General features: G+C 38.3%; 1 protein-coding gene across 6 annotated transcripts in view; it reads left to right on the top strand.

Annotated features, from left to right (window-relative positions):
* Positions 1 to 26,836, top strand: part of CACNA1C (calcium voltage-gated channel subunit alpha1 C) — a 461,478-nt gene that overhangs the window by 52,904 nt on the left and 381,738 nt on the right. For 3 of the 6 annotated variants that reach the window (XM_086886089.1, XM_086886086.1, XM_086886088.1), the window contains exons 2-3: positions 18,149 to 18,479; positions 22,783 to 22,888. In XM_086886089.1, coding sequence (XP_086742215.1) covers positions 18,149 to 18,479; positions 22,783 to 22,888 — 437 coding nt within the window. Of the gene's footprint in view, positions 1 to 18,148; positions 18,480 to 22,664; positions 22,889 to 26,836 lie in introns of those variants that run through there. The other 3 variants (XM_086886085.1, XM_086886084.1, XM_086886083.1) reach the window with 1 other exon arrangement.

Raw genomic sequence — 26,836 nt, 5'->3', positions numbered from 1 at the left:
AAGGGAAAAGGGATGGGAAAGCCCCGTGTGGAGTCGGTTCTACAAATATCAGGGGGAAGGAAATGGATTCTTTTAGTATCAGTGGTGTTTGAGACTTCAAAAGGAATGTGACGTGAGCTCAGCCAGATGGTTTAATACATTGGTGGATTTTATTCCTCCTGTTGGAATACTATTTTGGAATGCTGTTTAAAGATAGAATTGCTGCAGAAGATGGAAAGCCCCACTTGTCATCTCAGGATTTCAGCCTCTGGTTCGTAGCTAGTTGTTCTGATAACAGCAGGAGGAGGTATCTGAGGCTGGTTCTGCAGCTACAACACACTGAACAAAGATCTGACAGACTGTCAGGTGCTGCTTGGGAGATTAATGTGAGGGCTGGAGTAGGGACATTTAGAGAATCAGACTGTGTTCTAATTTATTTCTGTGTTAGGATGTTTTCAGAAAGTCTCATAGCTCCACAAAAGCTATATTTCTTTCCTTTTGGAAGGTTGAAAAAGAAATATGTTCTCTGAAGTTATTTACTTCTCCTCTTATATATTTACATGGTCGTGATCCCTGCAAAATGAACATCTTCCAGTATTAAAAACTCTCTTCATCTTCACAACGTGCCAGGTCAACAGGCTTGGAAAATTAATTTTCTCTTTCTTCATCAGCCATGTTGTGTGTGCTTATGTGAAGATATCACCCTAGGAGGTGCGTGCAAAGAAATTAATAAGGCATTCCATTTGAATAAGATCCATTTTCTGAAATGGTGTCTGGTTACTGATGCCATCGAGCCTGGAGCAGTGCTGGGCTGTGTTATCCCTGTGTTTGGGTGTAAATCAGGGAGGAGCAGCCCTGCCCAGCTCCTCCTGAGTGCACAGACAGGTTTGTGGCACAATCAGAACCACAGGTTGGTTCTTCCCTGCTGGTCCAGCTGTGGTGGTCAAGGAGCACAACACAACTCTTGTGCCATGATTTATCTCTTTCCAGTTCTGCTGCCTTGCTTGTTCTCTGCCTCTGTGTCTCCCTTGTCATTCCAGACTTCCCCAGAATAATATTCCAGAATAAACAACCCAACCCTAGCTTGATTTTATTTTTCCCCAGCTGCACCAGCTTTTGTACCTGCACACCTGGATTTGGTGTTTCAGTACTGCTGGCCTCATTTCCCACCCCTAACACAGTTACCTGGGCACTGCTGTGCCTGGGATAGTCCCCTAGAACATTCCTCAGCTGGGTGTGAGGTTTATTCCTGTCTGAGCTGTGTGTGGAGCCTGGCCACTCCTCGCAGTGCCCCCCGTCACTCCTGTCAGCTCCTGGCTCTCTGATCCCTCCTGCTCATTCCTCACTCACTGCCAGCAGTTTTCCACATCCTGCTGGCTCACCCAGACACCAGTTCCTCTGAGCAATCTGAATTTCAGCAATGATCAGAGAGGATTCTCCTCTCTGCCAGTGCTGTCTCTCCCTGGTGGTGCTCAGGACACCACGGAAGGAACCTGATGTTTTGGGAAGCAGTGACCACATGAGGAGTCAGGACACAGACTGCTGGATTTGGAGCTTTGAGATCAGGATGTGTGTGCCTTCCCTCTTGGGTGTGAACTGCAGAGACAAAGTGAGTTTGAGTGCAGATATTGCCATGATCAGACAGGGATCTGACAGGAAAGGCTGGTGCCTGGTGTCTCTGGGGACATGAGGAATTAAACCTCCCTCTTCCTCCCAAACCTACACAAACTTACCACTCCAGGGCTTGAATAACAACCTAGGTATAGAGATATTTCTGATTTTTATATTTCCAGCATGTGCATCACGAGGTTTTTATTTTTATTTTTATTTTTTTGTTTCCAAATAGCTGGCAAAAAAAAAATTACCTGTTGTTTGGAACCATTAGAATGTCTTTGAGATGTCTGTGTCTACACAGCTGTGTGTATATACAGGCAGAAACAGAATTTCTTTAGTGGACCAGAATGAAGAAGTGGCTGTGATTTGGAAGGATCTAGCTGTGTTGTGAAAGATTTTGAAAGGAATAGAAAAGTATGAACTAAGAGAGAACTGCCCTTAGTTTTCATTGTAAGAGTTCTCATTCTTCATGTAGTAAAACTGATCATTTGTCCTGGATTTCATTTTACCTCGCTGTAGGTGTTTAAATTGTCTAGATTAAATTAAATTAACTCTTAGAGCTAGTCCTTTGGAGCTGCTGTGTGGTCAGGGGAGGAGAAGGCAGCCATGGCCAGAGAACATCATAGATCTGTGAAAAAGCTGCTTTTTTGGGAGCTGCTTTACTCTGCCTTGACTGTGGAGCTAAAGCTTCGGTGACTAAGTGAGACTAAATGTCAGCTTTCAGATTGCTGGGACTCCTGAACTGCCTTCTACCCTATGGATGTGTGTTGATTTCTAATTTTGGCTGTCAACAACAGAAGCACAGTGTGAAGAAAGGAGTTCTGGGCCTATTTAAGTCACCTGTCCTTCAGGTGGCCTGTGAGGATGCAAATGCACACGTGCTTGCTGTTAAACAAAAGGAATTGGCAAAGAAAAGCAAGATAAGGAAAATATCAACTTGGGGAAAATCCCAGCTGGAAATTCATGGGAGCTGCTTCTTGAGGAATATCCCTGTTAAATCAACAATTAGTTCTTCCTAAGGTTATGTTTAGGAGTGGGACAATTTGTGAATGCAGAACAGGTAGCTCCAGTGGGGAGATGGATTTTCCAGTGCCAGGGAGCCAGAGAGGAGAGGTCTGGCAGGGCCAGAGAGGGATCAGAGGAGCATCAGAGGAGTGATGCTGTCAGCAGCTCAGGCTTTGCCTCCTGGCTGCTGAGTGTTCCCCTGGCTGGAACATCCCAAACTCCCCAGGAAAGATAAAATAGTGCAGAGAGGATTCTCTGTTTGGGTGAGCAAATGCAGCATGCCTGGTGTCAAGAGTGCCATTTTGGAGTGCTGGAGAGCTCCTTCTCTCAAAGAGAAGATGAATTTCAACTTTGTTGAACCTTGGGCATGCTGGAAAACTTATTCCACCTGCCAGAGCCTGGATTTCCAGGTGATTTCAGCCAGAGGGAGAGCCCTTGTCCCCCAGGATGCTTCTGGTGGCATCAGAAAAGGTCTTGGCAGAGAAGGTTTTTGTCCCCAGAAATCAAGGGTGGCACGCTCTTTCTTTATATCTGTGCTGCTGTATCACCTCGAAGAATGCCCATCTTTTCAAATTTCTCCCTCTCACTGCCACAAGCAGGGACCTGAAGTCTTTCTGCATCTTCTTTACCCCTTCAGGGCCTCTTAGCCAGGATTCCCAGCTCTAGCCCTGCCCTTTGCACCAGCTCTGGAGCTCCCAAACCCTGCTGAGCTCTGGAGAAAGGCTGTGCCCCAGCACCCACGATTTTTTGGCATCTGCAGTGGCAGGAACCTGCTCAAAGAACTGTTTGCCCTTCTCACAAGGTGCTGCTGAAATAATTGAACTTCCTCAACTCACTTGTGGAGTCTGAATTGTGAAAACAGGGAGCAAGGGGATTTTTAAAAATGAAATAGCAACCTTTGCATGTAGTGTTTGGCTTCCAGTTTAATCTTTCAGATGAAATCACAAACATATGTTTTGCCTCTTTGAAAAGCTATTCTGTAATTCTGCATGGGGCTGTCTCTGATGTTTTCTGTCATCCTTTCACCATTTGCTTTTGAATGCTCATTTACTGTCTGCGCCTGGTAATGATACAATGACTCAAAACAAGAGAATGTTTTGGGAAATGTATGGATTTAAGTGGGAGTAATTTACTTAAAATAATGTTACTGTTTTTGTAACAGTACTTTTCTGGTTAAGCCATTGTACTGCAAATAACTTGAAATAAGGACAGTGGGGTTCCCCAGTCTACACGTGGAAATGTTGTTGCATTTATCCCACTAAAGGCCTCAACACAATACAAAAGATACATTTTTACAGAGACATTTCTAATTGGTGTCCTTTAAAGATCTTCCTGAGAGCTTCGAGTTTCCTTCTGTCCTTGGGCTCTGTGTGTGGCTAACAGATTTTTGAGGATGTCAGCCAGGCTGAAGAATCTCTCCCAGCACTTTCTGAATCCTTCTGTTTGACCACCAAAAGGATTTGTTAAAAAATGAGGCAGAGCTGACCTGGGGAGATAAAGTGGAAGTGAAATTTCACGGTTAAATTTCCACTGGTTGTTGCTCCTGGTTGTCACCAGTGTGAACCTTATTAAACATCTGATTTTGCTTAGTTACAGCTACCAAACACTGATTATAAATGAGGGTTGTTCCATTAAGTTGAAAGGGTCATGAGGTGTGTCAAAAACCTTTCATTTGCTCGTGCTCATTAATTCTGATCAACTTTTCAGAGCTCTCTCTTACGTAAGACTAAATGCTTTGGCTATTTTTAGTCTTTATTGAAGACATCATCCTGCTCTACATTTCTTAAAACTCTTTTTTTTTTCCAGTTCCCTGGACTTTGAGGCTTGCCTGTAGGTTGGGAATGGTTCAGGGCTGTGTTTGTGAGCGTTGGTTCATTCTGTCCAGCTGGAGCCAACAAGGACAAAGCAGGGAGGGCACAGCACTTTTGGCAAACTTTAAATGACCTGGATGTTTTGAGGCCTTCTGTTGTGCTTTTTGGTAGTTTGTTAGTTTGGGTTTTCGTGTTTTCCTTTATTTTTTGTTGTTGTTGTTTGCTCTCTAATGAGCAGCACCAACACAGAATCTCCTGGGGATGCTATCAGATGAATGGTTTACAGGGAATTTCTTGGTTTTTTGTGATGCTGATGCTGCAAAGCTTGGAGGAAGGAACACAAAAGCCTCAGCTTTCACCAGCTTTGGTGGGATGTGCAAATTCCAAAGGCAGAGCTGGAGCAGCAGCCAGAGCCTTCCCCAGTGGCTGGCAGAGCTCTCATGGAGCTGCTGTGGGTCTGCTCCTGCCACCTCTGCTCTGCTGGAACTCCAAAATCCATGGATGGAATCCATAATCTGCTTTTATATCAACAGGAGCTTTGACTCTTCATTGATATCAACAGGAGACTTCATTTTTAGAAAGAACCTTCAAAGGCTGCCCCAAACCTTTGTCCCCACTGTAGGAAAGCTCAAGGAGGAGAGGCTGAACAAACCCCACTGAATTATTTTGGGGTTGGGTGTGAGGTGTTCAGCCTGAGATGGTTTTCCTCACACAGGTGCTTGCAAGGATTGCCTCCTGCTAATTTCCCCCTGATTATCTCTGCCCCTTGGCTCAGAAGTTGCAACCTTCTGATGCAGGTGGTTGTTGTTATTATTATTATTATTATTATTATTATTATTATTATTATTATTATTCAGGTTGGAAATGCTCATAACTAGCAGAGCAAGCCAAGACTTCTTATTTTTGCATCTGTACCTACTTAGTATTTAGACTTGGAACATTCAGCAGGAAGATACCAGTAGTTAAAAAATAAAAACATTAGAGAAAGGTCTGTGTGCTGCAGCTAGAATTTATTACTTTAGGTACCAAAAACCCAGTAAAATTATTTTCCTCTATGCAAATATAAAATGACTCTAAATCTAAATAGAAGTCTAAATAGGTGTTATAATTAAAATTATATATTATATATCTATTATATAATTGTATATATGAGATATAAAATATATAATTATAAAACTATATATATATAATATATAATTATATATAACTATGTATTATTAATTATATATTATTTACTATATAGTATATATTATAATATATAATATATAGTATATATAGTATATATTATACAATATAATATTATACAATATATGTTATACAATATATATTATTATATATCTTATACAAGATATATTATTATATATTATTATATATTTATAGATATTTATAGATATATTTATATATTATATATTATATATATAATTTTATATATAATTATAATGTTATTGATAATATAATAGAACACAATAGAACATAATAGAATAAATATATAATATAAAATAATATATAATATAATATATAATATATAACATAGCACAAGATATGATATGATATGATATATGATATATGATATAATATGATATAATATAATATGATATGATATGATATAATGTAATGTAATGTAATGTAATGTAATGTAATATAATATAATATAATATAATATAATATAATATAATATAATATACCAATATTTTCTATATATAAATTTTTATATAAATATAATATATATTATATTGAATATATACACATTAAAACATTGAATACATATACATTACAATATTTAGTGTATTTACACATATTAAATGAAATTGTGTGGCCACAACCTGGATGAGTCTGATTTGGGTGAGTTGTGAGAACAGAATAACAGAATAACAGAATAACAATAATGCTGCAAAGTCTGGGGCTGGAGAGCCAAAGAGGGGGATGAAACTGGAGCACTTTGGAGGGGGCTGAAGAGGAGGAGGAGGAGGATGTGGAGCATCCCGTGGCCTTCAGAGGTGCCTTTTAATCAGAGTTCCTGTGTCAAAATTCAGATTTGGGATTCCCAGGCAGCCAGTGCTGGTGGCTCACGTTGGAAATTCAGATTTACACTCCCCTCTTCCCCACAAACTCTGCTGCTGCCCCCATGGACAGCAAGAGGAAGCCAGAGCCTGTCAGGATTGTCTCTGCCTGTGTTCTGTCAGGGCTGATCTCCATTTAACATCTGGATACAGAAGTTTGTGTTCTTTGTGTGTGAACTTCATTGAAAATCTGTTGTTTGTAACTCAGCTACAGTCGTGCACAGAGATCCCTTTGTGCATTTTAGCCATCACCTGCTGGAAATGGGAACAGACTGCTATTTCTGGGCTGAGAATACTAGGAGTTGTGGAGGAACTGTGATTGATTTTTCTAGGATGAGAACTATTGAAATTGCAGCCTTTGAATTATTTAGGTATCGTATGCTTGTATACATTTTCCAAATTGTGTCACATGTTTAGGGCCAAAAGCAGCTGCAGGATTGCTCTCTACCCAGTGCACAAACACATGTGCATGCATGTGCTCCCCACAAATAAATGGGAGCTGTTTAATCTCATTTAATCCACTGAAATTTGTCGTGCAATTAACCTTACGTTTTAGATTACTGCTGTGCCAGAAGAGAGACTGACACTTGGAGCAGCTGCTTTCACTTGTACTGCAGAAACCTCTCCTAAGGGTGGAAAAAATGATCCTCTGCACTGACCAGATCCTTTTTTATTAATGGTTTGGGTAGAGTGAGACAAATCAAATCCAATCCAATCCAATCCAATCAAATCAGCGGGTTTGTTGTTTTTAGGGTTTCTATCCCACTCAGACAAGGAACCTGGAGGTCATCTAAGATGGTGAGGATTCTTTTTGATGTGTAAGAGCTTTCTGTAAAGAAGTTCTATTTAGATTAGTCACTGAGTAAAGGGTAATCATTCACCAATAAGAAGATGACAAGCAGTTAAGGTGACAGGCTTGTCAGAAAAATCCAATTTATTGAGCTACAGTTGATCTCCAGAGAAATTTTACTCAAGTCTAGGAAACCTCACCAAAGATGTGCTCACCCCCAGGATCTCTAATGGCAATAATGATAATTTAGACAAACAAAAAAAAAGGTGGGAAATAAATTTCATTTAAAGAAGAAAGCTCTCTTTTGGTGTCTCCTTTTGAGGATCTGTGCCTGGAGTTTGCCCAGGAAGCCTGGTGCTCCTCCAAGCATCTCACCATGATGTGTGTGCACGTTACTGCCGAGGTTTTGTGCTGACAGCTGCCTTAAAAATAGGTGCCCTGCTTCAAAATGATGTATCAGAGCACGAGACACACTCCTACAGCTGCCTCAGCTTTGGAACTTTGGGCTTTTATTGCCTTTTATTGGTGTTAGCATTGCCCTGGTGCTCTGTGTTCTGCTGGGGGTTGTGTTATCCCAGGAGAGATTTTGTGGCTTTCTCTTCAAAACCCTGTGGAGAATTACAGGAATCCTGAAGATGTTCTTCCAAACACAAATTGGGCTCTCTCAGACAAGCACAAACACCCTCATCAGCAAACAGAAATTTGTCACTGCCTCTCTCTTGCTGCTTTTTGAGTTTTATCAAGGTTTCACTGAGCTGAGCTTGAAGGAAAATGTCCCCTGGCTTCATTTCTGGTGCCACCAGAAACTCATCTCAAGGAAGCAAAAAGGATTCCTTGTAGCTTGAAAGTCACCAAAGAAAAGGAAAAAAACCTGCAAGTTTTCTGAAGGAACTTGCCCTCTTAACACCTCCTCACCCTAATAAATTTATCTCCTGATAGGATTTGTGATTCAGCTGAGTTGACCTCTCATCAATTATCAAATTTTCACATCAGACACTTGACTCAGGCCCTATTATTTAGTAGGGTTCATGGTTTTAACCTCTCTTTCTCCTCTCTAAAACACCCCCAGACCTCAGCTCCCAGTCTGTTTCTTTTGGGTCCATCATTACAGGAACATCCCAAGCTGGATGGATTTTTGTCTCTGCTGAGAATTTTTGAAGTCTGAGCTTTCTAAATTCTCCTGGGCAAGGTTTGAGATGTCTCTTTGGTGAAGGAGGCAGAACAGAGGTTTGGTTTCAAACCCCAAATTTATCAGCAAATAGGAATAGAATTTGTTTTTATTACCAGTAAAAAAGTAAAAAAACCTTAAAATGGAAAACAAACAGAGCCCCTTCCTTTCTCCCCACCCTCCAAAAAAAACAAACCGAAAAAAGAGAAGAGAAGAGAAGAGAAGAGAAGAGAAGAGAAGAGAAGAGAAGAGAAGAGAAGAGAAGAGAAGAAAAGAAAAAAAAGAAAAAAAAGAAAAAAAAGAAAAAAAAGAAAAGAAAAGAAAAAAAAGAAAAAAAAGAAAAGAAAAGAAAAGAAAAGAAAAGAAAAGAAAAGAAAAGAAAAGAAAAGAAAAGAAAAGAAAAGAAAAGAAAAGAAAAGAAAAGAAAAGAAAAGAAAAGAAAAGAAAAGAAAAGAAAAGAAAAGAAAAAAGAAAAGAAAAAAGAAAAGAAAAGAAAAGAAAAGAAAAGAAAAGAAAAGAAAAGAAAAGAAAAGAAAAGAAAAGAAAAGAAAAGAAAAGAAAAGAAAAGAAAAGAAAAGAAAAGAAAAGAAAAGAAAAGAAAAGAAAAGAAAAGCCACAAAGCAAAGAAAAAAAATCTCAAAATCCCCAAACCACCCTAAACACCTGAACTATGTCCTTTGAAAAACACAGTATTTTCAAATAGAAAAGTAAGGGAAATCCTAGAAATTTCTATCTCACTGTCTGGACCTCTTGTACATATAGAAGAATGATCTTTTTTTTTGCAACATACTCTGAAATATGGGATTTTTTGGTGTGCAGAGAACTGTTTATGTGGTGTTTTTAAGGAAGAGCTGCCCCATGCTTTATTTCAGTAGGGAATAAATTGTCTGGGGAATTATAATTTCAGAAATTATAAGAAATCCATTGTGCTTCCTGTTCCACCAACGTGGAACCTTTCTCAGAAAATTCATAATCTAAACAGTGTTGGCAAAGTTACAATAACTTTCCAGGCAGTGTCAGTAGTTAATTTTCAAGCATAAATATTTAACTTGCAGGCATTTGATGCTGGAAGTGAGAGCAGCTCGTGCACTTGCACATTGAAATTGACTTTTTTTTTCTCATTGCTAGGAGCTCTTTGCATCTTCTGTGAATGGCATGCAGGAAAAAAAAATTAAAAATCTTTGCTTTTGAGGAGGGGAAATTAAGGAAAACCAAGTTCTCATTTCAAGTCAAGCACTGTTCTTGAAAACAATAATTTTGTTTAGATTTTTAAAGAAATATTTAGTCCCAACTATGGCAAAAAACTGTCTTAAATTATATATTTTCTGTGTGTGTGTGCAGGTTCTTAAACCCCCAAACCTTTACAGGAGAAATTCTTAATTCTTAATTCTCTTATCTGAAACTTCACTGAGTCTGATGTGATAAAAACTAAATGTGTCTATTATAAATTTTGTTTTGGAAAAAGCCCTAATTCAAGTTGCAATCCAGCTTTCATTATCATTCCTACCCCTGCTTACAGAGTGCCTTCAGAAAAACCTGATTTTTTTGGGGGGGAAAAAGTCCCTAGCATCATAACATATATCTAACATAGGTGTAAGATATTAGAATTAATGTCTTGTTAACTTGCTTTTTTAGATATTAGAATTAATGTCTTGTCAACTTGCTTTTTTAAAAAGGCTAATAAGGAAAAATATCCAAACCATGCTTCAAAGAAAGAGTTTCAGGTGTGTGCAGCCTTGCATTCACTGCAGGAAATTTCCAGGCGTGGAAAATTTCTGGACAAAAAACAAACCCCAATCTGCGTTCTCATACAAATGGGTGGGTTTGTTTGGTGTCCAGATTTTCAAATGTCATCCTGAGATACTGAAAGCGTGTCAGGCTTTCAAAACTTCCAATCTGAGGTGTTAAAAACCAAGGGAAGAGTTGGAGGTGGATGGTTCCAGCCTTAGGAGCTGGGATCCTCTGAAGGCTGGAGAGGACCAGGGTCACTTCTGATGGAATCAATGATGGAATAAATCCATTCTCTTTCTGTGAACAGGCTTTTCCTCATGTCCAGCTTGCTGGAAATGAGCCAGAGGAACTGCTGCTCACCAGAAATCTCATCTCAGGTGTGGGGCTGCACGTGGAGACTTTTTATTCCTGGCCTGTGTTTTTCTCACTGCAAAACTCATGGCTTATTGCCTGTGAGTTTGGTGACAGATATGAGCTTTCTGCTCTTTGAAGTGTAGACATTTATATCAAAAAATATGTGATAAGCCCAGATTTATTATATATATTTACTTATTATATATATATATATATTTATATTAATATACATATCTATATTATATATATTATATTTCTTGTATGATCTATTTATTTATTATATCATATATTCTATATATTCTATACATTATATATGTTGTATATTATATATATATTATATATGTTATATATATTATATACATCATAGATAATATATTATGTATAATATATATTATACATATGATATATATTATATTTAATATAGCATTCTAAATATGATATAGTATAATAAATAGAATAGAATAGAATAGAATAGAATAGAATAATATAGCTATGTATTATTGTATAGTAACGATATTATATATTATATAGGATATATTATGTATTATATATTATATAATATATATAATATATAATATAATATATATTATATAATATATTATATAATATATATTATATTTACTTATTATATTCATTATATTTATTATATTTATTATATTTATTGTATTTATTATATTCATTATATTCATTATATTCATTATATAATATTATATATCTACATAACATGTCTTTAAAATAATATATAAGATATATATTATATTAAATTATATATGATATATTATAATTATATATATTAATATATAATATAATATCATATATCTTTAATATAATATATATTATGTATGTATTTTTTATATATGTATACACACACACAAATAAAAAAAAAAATATATATATATAAAATAAATAAAATATGATATTATATATTAAATATAGAGGTGTTTGAAGATGATGCCATCCTGCCCCTCCCATCCCCAGGAAGAGCAGGCTGATCCCTGCCATTCCCACCCCTGGGGCTTGGCTGCTGTTTTCCAGAGCCTGGGATGCTTTCCTTGCTGCCTTTGTGCAGCCTGAGCTGAGCCAGGATGGGGATCCAGTAGAAACCCCCAAGGCTCTTCTGAAAATAATTTGGGTTTTTTTCTTAAATATTTGCATTTGTCCTTGCTGAACTCCATCCTATTTTAAAGATTTTTTCTTCAATTTGTGGAGTTAATTTTAAATTCAGATCCTGCCCTTCAGTGTGTTTGCTTTACCTGCCAGCTTCAGTTACCTGCTTGTTTAATGTCACTATTCACTGTTTAATCATCCAGATCATTAATTGAGCAGAATCAAAACATGGAACAGACTCAGACCCAGGGCAGGTGATTGGGTTCCTCCCTGTGCCACATCCTGCAGCTCAGCTGGACACAATGCCAGCTGCTCTCAGCCAGCCACTGCTCTCATACTCCTGATACAACAACTCCTTCCTTGTTGGATGGCTCTGGAAATCCTCTCAAACTATCAGACAACACCTCATAAAGCTATTAATCAAACCAGGAGATTTTATTGCTTGGATATTATAGATTAATATATAGATTGGACCCTACTGCTTGCACCTTGTCTGTGAATTCTGTTGCTCAGCTCTGCAAGGAACTGCTTTTCTTTGCTGCAATTTATTTGTGACAGGTCCATGTCTCTTGTTCTTTTTTCTACTTGTCCTGAAAAAGGTAAAAAGCACTTGCTGGTGCTTGTTTATTTTACTCATTCCAATTTGTTCTTTTCCTTTTTTTGAAACTGAAGTTAGTCTGGATGTAAATTTTCCCCCTTTTTACTTTTTCACTCATCTGTTTATTTATTTATTTATATTTTTATATCTTTATTTCCTTCTATTTATTTTTTATTATAAACTGGGTATGCTATAAATATAATATAATATATATAATAAATAGAAATATAATATATTATTTATATAATATATATTAGAGTTATTATAAACGATTTAATATTTTATTATATCTCTATATTATATACTATAATATAATATATAATATATCATATTATATATAATAGTTATTACAAACTATTTATTTTTATTATATCTCTATATTATATATATTATAATACATATTATATATATAATATTAATTATATTACATTACATTACATTATGTTACATTATGTTATTATTATATTATGTTATATTGTGCTATATTATATATTAAATATGTTTATTCTATTCTATTCTATTCTATTCTATTCTATTCCATTGTATTAATATTTCATATTTATATTATAAACTAAATTTATATTAAAATATCAATATTTTATATTTATAAACTGGGGATTTCACTTACCATTTCTCTTGCTCTTTTTCTACTTATCCTGCAGAAAATAAAAAGCACTTGCTGGTGCTTGTTTGTTTTACTTATTCCAATTTTCCTTTTTCTTTTTTGTAAAACTGAAGTTAGTCTGGATGTAAATTTGCCCTCCTTCTACTTTTTATTTTTTATTATAAAATTATATATCTATTATAAACTGGGGATTTCACTTATCATTTCTGAGTCCTCTGAGATCTTTCCTGTCTTCCAAGAGCTCAAACCAGCAGCCAACAGCTTTGAGGTTACTTCAGAAAGTGCTTAAAATATCCTATTATCCTAAATAATATTTAACATATCTTAAAACATTCTAGGGTTCAGTACCAAGGTGACTGAAAGCATGGGAAATATCCAAATATTTCCTTCCCTTTTACATTTGGAAATGATACCTGGTTTGGTTTGAGCTTTATTTGTGCTAATCATCATCTCTTGATGGATATTTTGGGGGTTTTTTTGAGTAAAAACTGATGCAAAAATATCATGTAATACCTAATCCTTCTTGGAATAATGCATCAAGTGCTCTCCTTTTTCCATTGGTTATAGGATCAATGTTTTCCACGTTGTTCCTCATTAACAGATGAAGAATACAATCTCATACACTGACTTTGTGTGTGTGTTGCTCAGGCTTCTGATTTTGACAGCTCTCACTGCAATATTTTATAGCTTTTTCCCCATTTCCCTGCTCCCTGTTTGATTTTTCCTCATTCTGGGAGCAGTTAAGGCACTGAGTTAACCAATCTCATCTTTCACCTTTTCATCTCCTCTGCTTTGGGGGAAAACACTGCTCAGCTGCACTTTCAAGGGGTGAAATTTTAAGATTCTGCTGTTTTCAAAGTAGTATGGGAAAAAAAAAAGCAGCAAATAATGACACTCCACATCAGGTTTGGTGTATTTTTCATTTAAATAATTGATCTAAGCAGAACTTTCTCTAAAATAAACTGGATGAAGTCAAAACTTGTCCATGCCTTGTGCCAAATGGTCACTGCAGAGATGCTTTTTTTGAGAGGGTTAATAGGTGGCATGACAGATGGCATTAAAATTCAAATACCACTTTAAATGGTCATCACTGTGGATTTTAACAGTGTTTCTGGTGAGGTTTTGGTGATTTAGTTGTCAGCTTTCAGCATTTGGGTGACATTCTTCATTTCCTGTTGGAGAGCAACCTTACCTGTTACTTTAGTGACTGAACCCTGATTTTTGAGACCTGTGTTCCTGTTGTTTCTGCATCTATTTTAATTCTGCATAGGTAGAGGCATATCCTGTTGCACTCTGTGTGTCAATGTAATTGTATTTATTCCACCTTCTTTAATCTTGCATTTTTATTTTTTTTTTTTTTTCAGGAGTGAAATTCTTTTCCAAAAGACTTTGTGATCTGACTTGGTGGCACATTTTCTGTTTAATTATATTCAGATGCTTAAATTCATGATCTGTAGCACAGAAGGGCTTGAGAGAGCAGAATTTGGTTCACCAGCTGGGCACAAGAACACAAATTCTTGCTGAAGGGTGGTGGGGATTAGCAGGGTGATGATGCTGTGGATCACAGTGCTTAGTGACTTATTGCTTTTTGGGTGGGGGCTCAGTCTCCATTTCCTACTTCTGGGCAACATCCAGCTTAATAATGGTGGATTTGGGAGCATGAAAATGTATTTGTAGCTGGGAAATTGAGTGGAGTATTTCACTGCTACTCTGCAAAAAGGGAGAAAAAAACCCCAAATGCAGTAACAGCAGATCTCAGGTTGCAGCAAAGTTTTGTGGTGGGGAGAAATGAGTGCTGTAGGTGAAATTCCAGCACTGTGCCTGATGAATTCAAGAGGAATTGTGTTCTTTTTACTTCCCAGGAATTAGCCCTAAGCATTTAGATTATAGGGTGGAATTTCTTTCTCCCTGAAACTTTGGCTGTGCTGAAAATATTTTGCTGGGAACTTCATTCTTTTATTTCAGCTATTCCTATAAAGCACCTCCAGAACAAGTCATTTGTCACTGCCATTAATCATTTACTACAGATCCTGTCTGCAGCCTCTGAGCTTCATAAAACAGACAGATCCTTGTCAGTAATCAATATTTGTAATATTTGTTAATATAAGTCTGTCGTTACTGACTCATCATTCGAGATTAATTTGAGACAAAGCACTTTGTTATGGGACTGCTGATCACATTAGAAGCAAAACCAATAAAACCACTGAAAGCTGGATCCCTAACTTTGCTGGCACATTAAAATCAAAATGCATGGGCTTGGATCCTCATGTGGAACCTAACTATTAAGAAATAATAATGATGAGGCTTGACGCATTCCCAAATTGCAGAAAAGTCTTCATTAAGGAGCAGCAGCTGTTTATTTGCAGGAGCACATGGTCCAGTCAGCATGATAAGAACACTGTGGAGAGGGATCAGCAAGTTTGCTTTTACTGGAAAACACACATCTTTCTTCTCCCCTCTAATGGGTCAGTGTTAAAGAAGAGCTGGAGTTGGAGAATAATTAGTGATTTTCCATTTATTTTTCCTTTCCAGCCTGCCTCAGGCTAGGGAGGTCAAATAGATGCTAAGAGAAAAAACTGCATCTGGAACTAGTCTGAAAATAAATACGTATCCCATGAGTAGTGCTGTGTACAATTTGCTTAGCCTTGGAAAACTAAGTTTGTCTGCCACTTGATTGCCTGCTTCATCGAGGAAATCTGCTTAGCCTGTAGGATTCTGAAAGCTCTTTTTCTTCATCTTCAAAATGTGAGGGATGTGAATTAACCATTTCCCATTCCTTGTTTCTTTCAGCTTTCCCTTTCACATAGCAAAGTCACATTACTCATCAGCTTCCTTTGGCTGGTTTGCAGCAAGGAGGTTTTTCAGTGAGCACAGACAAGCTCTGGATTTCCCTGCTCTGTAATGAGACTACAACAGCCTGAAAATCCTATGGCAATGCCATGAAATGACATCTGACTCTATCATGCCCTTCCTTGCGAGTCAGTGAGATGAATTTACAAATGCTGGATGCTTTCTAGGTAGAGGCATATCCTGTTGCACTCTGTGTGTCGATGTAATTGTATTTATTCCACCTGCTTTAATTCATTTGTAGTGCAGTCAGTGCCGTCACACCTTGGCACTGCACATCCAGCTATGAAATATGCATCTTGAGTAATTATTTCCATTCAAGAAGAGCTTGCCAAGTCCCTGGTTTTAAATGCCTTTCATCTGATATTGCAAATGAAACAGCCTTAAAAGTGGTTTTCCCTTTGCTTTGTCTAACAGTCCACAGGAGCCCACCTGTCCTCTTTACTAACACCACATTTCTACACTAATCTAAGGTGGAACTTGCTCAGCAGGAGGCTTTGAGGTGGCTTGGAAATAGGTGATGTGAGTCCTTGGCTGGGTTTCCACTCTCTGCTCCCTGCATCTGCTGCTCAGGTGTAAATGGGAGCTCCAGATGTGAATGGAAGCTCAGATATAATGGAAGCTCAAATATAATGGAAGCTCAGGTACAATGGAAACTCCAGATGTAAATGGAAGCTCAGAAATGACGGAAGCTCCAAATGTAAATGGAATCTCCAGATGTAAATGGGAGCTCAGGTGTAAATGGAAGCTCAGGTGTAAAGGGAAGCTCAGATATAATGGAAGCTCAGGTGTAAAGGGAAGCTCAGATATAGTGGAAGCTGAGGTACAATGGAATCTCCAGATGTGAATGGAAGCTCAGATATAATGGAAGCTCCAGATGTGAATGGAAGCTCAGATATGATGGAAGCTCAGGTACAATGGAAGCTCCAGATGTGAATGGAAACTCAGGTGTAAAGGGAAGATCAGATGTAAATGGAAGCTCAGATATGATGGAAACTCCAGATGTAAATAGAATCTCCAGATGTAAATGGAAGCTCATATATAATGGAAGCTCCAGATGTAAATGGAAGCTCAGAAGCACCAGTCTCAAGACTGGGCAGGGTTTTGAAGCTGACCTGGGGAGGAATAAGATCTGTAGACCCCTCAGGCCTCCCTTTACCTGTAGCTCAGATTATGGGCCCCAGGGAAACTCACGAGTCCACAACAAATTAAATAGTTACAACAAATTAAATAGTCTCTTAAATATGATACAGGATGTACCTAAACAAGGCGTTCTTAATCAAGCTTTGCTGTCGTGACTTTGTGTAGATTCTATGTTGCATTTTTTTAACAGGGCTTGTATTTCCTTCTGTAAAGTGTCTGGGATAAAATTCAGTTTATCCTTCACAAACTCTTGCAGAACTCAGCTGAAGCATAGTCCAGAGAGTAAAGCAATCTGTTCCAAAATTTCAAAATTCTCTCAAAGCGATCAAGGTTTTAATTTGGGTCACTGGAAAAGCCTCATTGAAGAGGCACAGGTGGCTTAGCTGTCCTCACTGAAACATTGCAACAACTGCATTAGCTTGAAAGAGTGACTTTATTATTTTTAAAACTGCTATGACCTTCTCAATATCAGCCACGTGTCACCTGATGTGTATATTCCATTTTTATGATTGGGCAAATCCAAATACTTCCTCACTTTGGGCTAAAGAAGCTGCAAAACTCGGGACTCCTAAGTTTTAGCATTCTTATTAATTCAATTAATAATAACTTAATGCTTTTAAAATAGATTTCTGCGTTGCTTCAGTTGTTCATCCATCATTTTATCAGGATATGGAATTAGTTCCAATTTCTAAACATTCCAAACAGTTCCAAACTCTCTGCACAGCAGCACAGAGAGCACAAAAGCCACGAGCTGTGCCTTTGTGTGCTGCTTTCTGCTCCACTGTACCTCCTATAGAATGGAAGTTCTTAGGTTCTGTAGGTTCCTAGACCTATACACAAGTGCTGGTTGTGGGAGAATTCAGCCTACTGGTAGAATTTCACCTTACCTTGAGGTAATCTGGAAGAAACATGGAGATTTTTATGATAGGACTTGCCAATTTCATTTGTGTCCTTTGCCACGTACCAGACAGCTCAGCGCTGCATGTCTGAGTGAGAAGGGCATGAGGAGTAACCTCACCCTGTGAACTTTCAAGCAGTCCAGCTTGCAAAATGTGTGGGTAAAAAAGAAAAAGTTTGTTTTCTCTGAATCTCTGGAGACTGCATTGATGGGAGGCGCCTCTAATGGCCCAGCATCCCCCAGTCTTGTTGGGAGTCTCTTGTGCGACAAAAGCTTGCGTTTATATTCATAATGAAGAATTTGAATTACCTACACTACCTTCCACTGCAGGTTTCTAAAAAGCACTAGATTTAAATTAAAAAAAAAAAAAAGCACAAATTCCTCTGCTTCATTCCATTTTTAACTCCGTTCTTAACAGGTTCCAACTATGGGAGTCCCCGTCCGGCTCACGCCAACATGAACGCCAACGCGGCGGCGGGGCTGGCCCCGGAGCACATCCCCACGCCGGGGGCAGCCCTGTCCTGGCAGGCTGCCATCGATGCTGCCAGGCAGGCCAAGCTGATGGGCAGTGCTGGCAACGCCACCATTTCCACGGCCAGCTCCACGCAGAGGAAGAGGCAGCAGTACGGCAAGCAGAAGAAGCAGGGCAGCACCACGGCCACGCGCCCGCCGCGCGCGCTGCTGTGCCTGACGCTGAAGAATCCCATCCGCAGGGCGTGCATCAGCATCGTCGAATGGAAATATCCTTTGCTGCTCGTCCTGCTCTGCCTGGAGCGGGGTGGAGGGGTGGGTTTGAGTTGTTGAGTTGAGTTGTTTGGATGAATTCATGGGATTCAAACCAATGTCCCCAAAGAGGAAGGGAATCGATGCCTGAGGTCGAAAGGCACCACTGGGGCGCTTCAAAATCCACAAATAATTTTTGGTGTCTTAAGTGAGGTGGTTTATGCTGAAGTGGGGCACGCCAGGAAAGAGGATTAGAGCTGAAAGCTGAACTCTGCCCCTCTGTGAGGAACCACTGGAATTTCGGGTGATAAAGCTCAAGTGGTTGAGTTCTGCTCTTTGGAAAAGGTGTGGCCCAGGCTGAAATAAATGCAGGGGAGATATTCAAAGTATCTGGGGTCAGAACTGACCTGGCTCTATGGGTATAGATATGGATATATCTGTCTATCTATCTATCTATCTGTCTATCTATCTATCTATCTATCTATCTATCTATCGATATAGATATAGATATAAATATAGATATAGATATAGATATAGATATATAGATATAGATATAGATATAGATATAGATAGATAGATATGTATATATATAGATAGAGATAGATATAGATATAGATAAATAGATATAGATAGGTAGATAGATAGATAGATATGGATATATAGAGATATAGATATAAATATAGATATATAGATATAGATATATATAGATAAATAGATATATAGATATAGATATAGATATAGATATAGATATAGATATAGATATAGATGATATAGATATAGACATAAAAATATAGACATAGATATATAGATATAGATATAGATAGACAGATATGGATATACAGAGATATAGATATAGATATAGATATATATTGATATCAATAGATAGATATGGATATATAGATATAGTTATAGTAATAGATATAGATATAGATATGTAAATATGTAGATATATAGACATATAGATATATAGCCATATAGACATATAGATATATAGATATATAGATATATAGATATGGATATATATAGATATATACCCATATCTATCCATAATATATAGATATATATCCATATACATGTGGATAGCAGCTGCTGGCTTTCCCCCTTTTTTAAAATTTTGATTGTTTTTTAGAGGTGTCCCCAGTGCAAAGCTCTGGTGCTTTGAATCATTTTTTGTTAAACGTGTGACATCGCACTTTTTACAGCATGGAGAATAGAATGGGGCAGAAGGTAAAACACAGAACAAGGTTAAAAAACCCCAAAGGTACTCAGTGAGACCCTGAGACTGGGCTGAGAGCTGTCAATTATATTGGACATCCAGTTAAAATAATAAGGCTCAGTAGTGGTGAGGGATAATGGTTATCTAGAAGAAGAGAACAAGAAATACAGCTAAAGTGAGATGTCCAAAAGCAGAGCCAGATCTGAGAGTCTGAACAAGAGACAGATGGTGGCACAGATGATGGATGACAAGCACTGACACAGAACTGCAGAGGGAAGGGGTCAGTGCTGCTTCCCTGGGAAGTCAGGGAGAGTCAGATCCTTGCTCTACTGTGTGCAAGGAGCAAAGCCCCTTTAGTCACCCCAGTCTGATCAGTGCAGGCTGGAATCTGAGTCTTTGGTGTGAAACTCAGGCTGAAATGAAGTGTGTCTCCTCTGCATCCTCAAAGAGAAGCCAGGATTAACCCTGAGCAGCAATCACAAGCTAATGGAGCTCTTCGGGAAACACAAAAGAGAAAGAATGTTTTTAGGGATAGATAAGCACGTCAAGGGAAGGCAGTACAGAACTTGGCAGTAGTTAACATGATAAAAAAATGAATTAAGGCATTTAAGACAATGTGATAATATTATTCCTTTGGGTGTCTGGTGGGATGTTGGGTGAAAACAGAAAAGGAGTATATTAGGTATTGCTGACATGGACATACTTTTCAGATGAAGAACTTGTTAAAAATGCTCCTGTCAATCCTTCCATGTCCTTAAACTACCTGCCTGCCTGTTCCTTCCTTCTTCAGATGCTAATTTTTAATCCCCTGATTAAGTTTGCTGCTTTTTATTGCTTCTGACATGAGTCTGATACTTTAAGCACAAGAAGATGGGTGATGACTAACAGGGTAAAACTGAGTTTAGGTTTTCTTAGCAGCACCCCAGTCACCACATGTCTTCAGAGAGACATTTGATAGGTGAATAAGATCAGCAATAAATGATTGGGAATGTTGTAAAGCAGTGTACAGCACTGCTGAGATCAAGAGATGACCAAACAGTGCAATTAAAGCAACACAAAGAGGCTGAAGTTTGCAGTTTGGGGCTTTGTTTGGTTTTAGGTGAGTTGGTGGAAGCATTTTTCTTTTCCATCAGAACCCCTCACTGGACATTTAGAGTTTATAAACATAAAACACTTCAATGACAATGAGCAATATCAAAGGGTTGTGACAAGGTTTAGTTTAATTCTATATTCTGTCTTCTCCTACTTGCTAAAAACTACTGAGAAAGGCTCAGCCTAATTTGTTGTACCACTAAAATTCAGGCATAATAGATATTAAATATCAAATGGTACTTCAGTGGTGTTTCTTGCCCAAATGTTACAGTGTTCAGAGCCTTGAACTGCATTCAAGAAAAAGTGAAATGGAGTAATTACCTTGTTTTGCAAAGACTTAGCTGTGCATTTAATTTTCTGCCTTTTGTGCAGTGTATTTGTAGGTTTTATAGAATTTAATGTTTACAGTGCAAAAAGAGAATGCAAATAAAAGATGAAGTAACAGATAATAATCCTGCCCAAACAAACAAACAAAAAAATAAATTTGGGGTGGGGGGAAATGATTCAGAGAGTCAAAGCCTATGGAAATCCAGTTTTTTTAAGCAGTAAATATTATAGGAACAGCCTGGGGTAGTGCATACCTGAGAAGTCTCATGTAGTCTTCCTCTCCTGACCTGCTCTCCTGCCTCTGTGGTACCATTCATCTCCTGTCACTCAGAGGCTTAGGCAGAGCAGTCTGGTGAGTCTGGAAGCCTCTGCCTGTTCCATATGTGAAATGCAGGATGGATGTGAGGATAAACAGCAGCCTGGCATTTGTGTACATCTTGCAGCTCAGCTGAGCACTCAGAGCTCTCCTGCTCTTTCTGCCCAGAGCAGCAGCCTGCTGACCACAATCACACCTGCTCTGCTGACTTTTGGCAGTCCCAGGGCAGATAAAGTCATGCCCAAATGCACCCTGTGGCACAGGTTGTGCTTGGCATTGTCCCTGCTCTGTCCTGCTCCTCATCCCCCCTCCAGAGCCCTGGGGAGCTCTCCCAGGAGCATCTCCAGGAGATTCTTGCAGTAAATGCAGAACAGACCCTAAATGTGGTCTCTGGTGGGACTTTGGAGCCACTTCACAGCAGCTGAGATCAGGGAGAACATTGAAATAGATAAAGTGCAGTGCCAGGAGGCTGGGCAGGAGAAAAATGCCCTTTGCTTCCAGTGGACAGCCAGGGGGGCACTGGGCTGCTGCAGGATTTCTTTGCTGAGCATTCCAAAGGTTTGGTTCCTCTCTTGCCCCAGCAGAGCTGATGTGAGGCTGAAATTGAAATTGAGCTGTTTCTCTGTCTCTCAGCTTCCTGCTGTCCCTAATAAACTGTGCAGGGACCTTGGTGCTCCCTCTGATGCCAAATCAAATGCAAATTAGAGAGAAAGAAATCCTCCCTCAAATAATTTTTTCAGCAAAACAAGTGTACGTGGCAATGAGCAGTGTAAGCACATTTTGGACACTTTATTTTTGCTTTAACAAAATGAATCCTTTTTTAAACATCTTCTAGCTATGTATGCAGGTATTGCTTGATCCCTCACATTTAACTCCAAGATATGACAGAGAAACTGAGAAAGGAGGGGGCAAATATACAGCAATGACAACAAAAGAAAAAAAAAACCAACAAAAAACCCCAAAAATGTTTGTTAAAATTATCAGAGAATTTATAAATGCAGATGAAAACAACCAAGAAAAAAGAATCCTAAAATAAGCAAGGGCAGTCATTATAGAACAGGTTTCTCTTATTCAAACTAGTGCAGCCACACTCAGAGGAAAATTGGGAAAATGCAATCTAAATAAGAAAAAGGAGAAAAAAACTCTTAAGAAATCTGTGTTTACTCTGGCACGCGACTGGCCTACACTGCTTTTGACTTATTAGGAAGATTTTTGGCTGGGAGCTCCTGAAAGCACTTAAAAAGGCATATGTTTCTTTTCAGAATATAAGGGGCTTGGAATGCTTTCTTTAAACAAAATTCTTATAATTTATTTTTTTTTTAAAAAATTTCTTTTTGTGTGCTCATTTTGGAACAATTTCCTTAACTCCATTCCTCAGACCATTTGAAATAATTATTTTACTGACTATTTTTGCCAATTGTGTGGCCTTAGCTATCTATATCCCCTTTCCAGAAGATGATTCCAATGCCACCAATTCCAATCTGGTAAGTCCTCCATGGAGTTTAGTCTTTTTATTTTGAAAATCCTTTTGAAAAGCCATTGTGGAGACTTGTGAAGGTGGGGAATGTGAAAAACAAAGAGTAGAACATCATAAAAATTGGTTTTGTTTGCTGTGTCTTGTCAATTTATTTTACTCTCTGTTTCAATGGAGCTGGTTTTGGAGAAGAATATCCCACAAAGGTGTTGTAGGTGATGTTTGGGTCAGCAAATTTCAGCATGCTGCAAAAAGCTGTTGGTGAATTTGAACCTGCAGCTATTTGGGGGAGATATCTTTTTTTACTCAGGGATTGTCTGGTGGTTTTTGTCTCGTGCCATTGTGAAGTTGGTGCTGTTCTCCTCTGGAGTGATTAATGATTAATTTGTGCTTGCATTTCAGACACCTGCATTGGTTTGAACAGGATTTTTTGTTTGTTTTTTTTTTTGTTTGGGGTTTTTTGTTTGGTTTGGTTTTTTTAATATTTTTTATTTGTTTGTTATTTTTAATCATTCCCTCTTGTTGGGGAAATATAGCTTTTCTTCTGTCACCACTGATGCTGGTGTTGGTACTTTTGGGATTGAGCAGTCCATATAAAAAGGAAGAGTGTTTACTTTTGGCTTAGCTTGAAGCCATAGCAAAGAATTCTGTTCAGTGAGGGCAAAACACAAACCAGCTCTGGAACGCAGTTCCCTGAATTAGCAGAAAACATTTTTGAATTTTCTTTTTTTTCCCTCTCAAATATGTGAATAAATCTCCTACTTGTCACGTTGAATCAGGATGAAAACTCACTCCCAGAGTTTAGGAGCAGGGATGCTATTTCCTGAATAGAATTTATTGAGACTTAAGAAATTTTAGAGCAACAGAGGAGGAAAACAAAAGCTACAGTTCTAAAGTAGCAACAACTGGGATGGCTGACAGACATTGTAATTAAAAAGATTCATGCTGCTCTTGGAAGTCAGTCATCTGATTAAATCTCTCTTGAAGTTTTAGAAAACACATTGCAAACTTCAGGAATTGCTGAAACAATACTTCTATGCTTAAAAAAAAAAAATAGAAAGTAGTAAAAATTTGGACTGTAACTCCCTAAAGAAGTTCAAAAAGAGGAGCAGGAGGTGGTAAGTGATTGGTAACTAATCTCTACACATGAGTTGGTTTTGTGGTCTCTTTGTTAGTGTGACTTGGTGTTTAACAAAGATGAGTTGTGGTGTGTGTACTCAAAATACTTCACTAGGGCACCCCTCAAAAATGACTGCATTTTATTTAACAACATAAAATTCAGTCCATCTCCTGGTGAGGAAATGTTTGCTGCATGTCCTGACTTGCAAGGGTTCAAAGAGGAAAATGAAACAGGTTTGAAGGTCAGAGGACTCAAAAGAGGAAAATGAAGCAGATTTGAAGGTTAGAGGACTCACAATTTGAGTTTAATTGGGTTGTGGCTGTTTGCCTCGATTCAGAGAGGCTGGAAGTATGTTTGTACTTGAATGAGATGTATTGAAACTGTTCTGCTATCAAGAAATATGTGCACCTTGTAATTTGAGTTTCTATTCTGCATCTGTTTTCCAAGATACCTTTGCCCCACTTAGAATGTCTATAAAACCACTTGTGTTATCTGTGGGTAAAGTTTAAAAAAACCTAGCCAATCAAGAGCTGTCATCTCAGGCAAGTTTGGAAACATTACTGCCTTGAGGATGAGGAAGAATTGTTAATTTATCTAAATACTAGGGGAAGAAGAAAGTGAAATGAGTAATCTGCTTGACTCCACTTTGCATCTTGATGATTAAAATAATTAAAACTGGAAAATGGGATGCTTGGTGTGGACTCTTCTATGTTATGGACCAAACTCTGGAGCTCTGGCTGCTCAGTGGGATGTGATCTCCTGCTGCTCTGTGTTTGCTGCTGTTGGGTTTTGTGTGTTTTGTTGCTGTTTTCTCAGTTTACACTCTCATCCTTTGGTGTGTGTGCACTGCTGGGGAGGAGCACACTATCTGAATATGCTGAATTCTGTGGGGAAAGTCCTGAGCCAGAGGGGGCAAAGGGCTGAGATCAGGGTGAAAAATGTGTTAGTTGTGTTTGGGAATGGGATGAAGGAACAGATGGGAGTAAAAGAGAAGTTATCCCATCAAGCAGGAGATTTGCAGGAGTGGGACCTTACTGAGCCAAACTGTGCATGGAAGAGATGGAAAGAAGCTGGGGTTAATAATATATTAATAATATGTTAATAATATATTAATAATATGTTAATAATAGGTTCCTGTGAAAACTCACGTACTCACTTCATCTTTGAATCTTTTTCTACCTGTGAGCATCTATTTCAAGAAAGAAATCACATTTATTTTGTAGCCATGAGGGCTGCAAGGGCAGTAATGTGACACAGGCCAGTTTTGTGTGCAGTGTGTGCATGTGGGTCATGCACAGAGGTGTGTGCTGTGCAGAAGGGTGACTGAGTGCACACTGAATTCTTCTGAATTCTTGATTGGTTTTCATGCTGCAGTTTAGCTGTTTTAGGGTTAAAGCTACCACACAAACTCCCACATCCCTAAGACATCTCTAACTTCTTGAGGTGCAAGGAACTATCTGCAGAAAACACTGTTTTACGAGTTCTGAAAGTGCCATCTTTGCCAACAAGCTGCCAGGTTTGCCTTGGGCTCTGAGCATTCCTTCTCCAATGTCTCATCATAACTTCTCAAATAATGTTTTCCTTGGTGATTGAGGTTAAAATTCAGCCAATTGCCTTCAACAGGCAATAATGGAGCAGAAGGTGGTGAGGGAAGAGAAAGGAATCCTGGATTATGTGAGTGCCTTCCTTCCTTCTCCCTGTAAAATGAGAAAAATGATGCCTAAATGATGCTTTGGCAAACAACTGCTCTGTGTGAATTTGGTACAGAAGAGTCCAGTAAATAATTCCTTCCCCTTTGCTGTAGCCAGGAATTGTGAGCAGCTGCTGTGTGGTACAAGTTTAGGTTTAACACCACATAGATATTCTGCCTGATCCTCTGCAATCTCTTCCTATAATAATAATTCCTATAAATTTTCAGGCCTTTTTCATCAAACCTAGGGATGGTAACTTGGACTGCAAAGCCCTTTCAGTTTGGAAATGAACGTTTATGCTAAACCCCAAATTTTCTATTTTTATGCTCACTGCATTGTCTTTGCCACTGGCTTTAAGAAATATACCAGATAAAAAAATAAAATAAAATATTTTATTAATATTAATATCATTAAAAAATGCTTGAAATTTGCTTTGGCAGTTTTTATGTGTTACTTTTGCAGTACCACAGGAAAGCTATTTTTACTGGAAAGTGCTGGAAAATTATTGAACTTACCCAAATGGAGGGCAATTGTATTAGGGGCAGTTCTTTTCCCCCCCTTTTTTTTTTTTTTTGTATTAATGAACCTGCTGAGCCTTAATTTAAATTTACAAATAATGTAAGCTCATGTGTAACCCTGCCCAAAGAACAGCTGTGTGCTAATGCAATCAGAAAAATTGAAGCTGGTTTGAGGGGAATTAAAGTCAGCCTGCATCAGAGGCTGTGACTGATACAGAGGATTTCTGCTTGTTATCCCTGCAATTATGCATTAGGACAGAGATAACATACAATTAGGAATAAAAATCTGGACTGCCTAAGATAGGAAGCTGGGAGGAAAATGCTTCTGTCACTTTACTGGCAGCTGTAAATGGCATGAGCCTGGTCAGTGTCACAGCGTGGTGATAACATAATGAGGTTAAGACCAAGGTTTACAACACCTTCCAGGGAAGGCAGCTCTGTTGGTTGTTTATGCTTTGGATAAAGAAATCTTCCTTCTGTTGTTTTGATAGTTCTGCTTTCCCTTCCTTGTCCTTCTTGCAGGAAGGAAATCCTGTTGTACACGAGTTAAATGTAAAGAAAAATCTCTTGTGTTTATATGTGGGCTTGTAATGGGATATCACCTTTGGACTAAACCTCAAACAGGAGCC

The sequence above is a fragment of the Cyanistes caeruleus genome, chromosome 4 (genome assembly GCF_971803275.1).
Source record: "Cyanistes caeruleus chromosome 4, bCyaCae1.hap1.1, whole genome shotgun sequence".
NCBI classification, from domain to species: Eukaryota; Metazoa; Chordata; class Aves; order Passeriformes; family Paridae; genus Cyanistes; species Cyanistes caeruleus.
The sequence above is the reverse complement of the archived record's forward strand: the minus strand, read 5'-3'. Positions and strand labels throughout refer to the sequence as shown.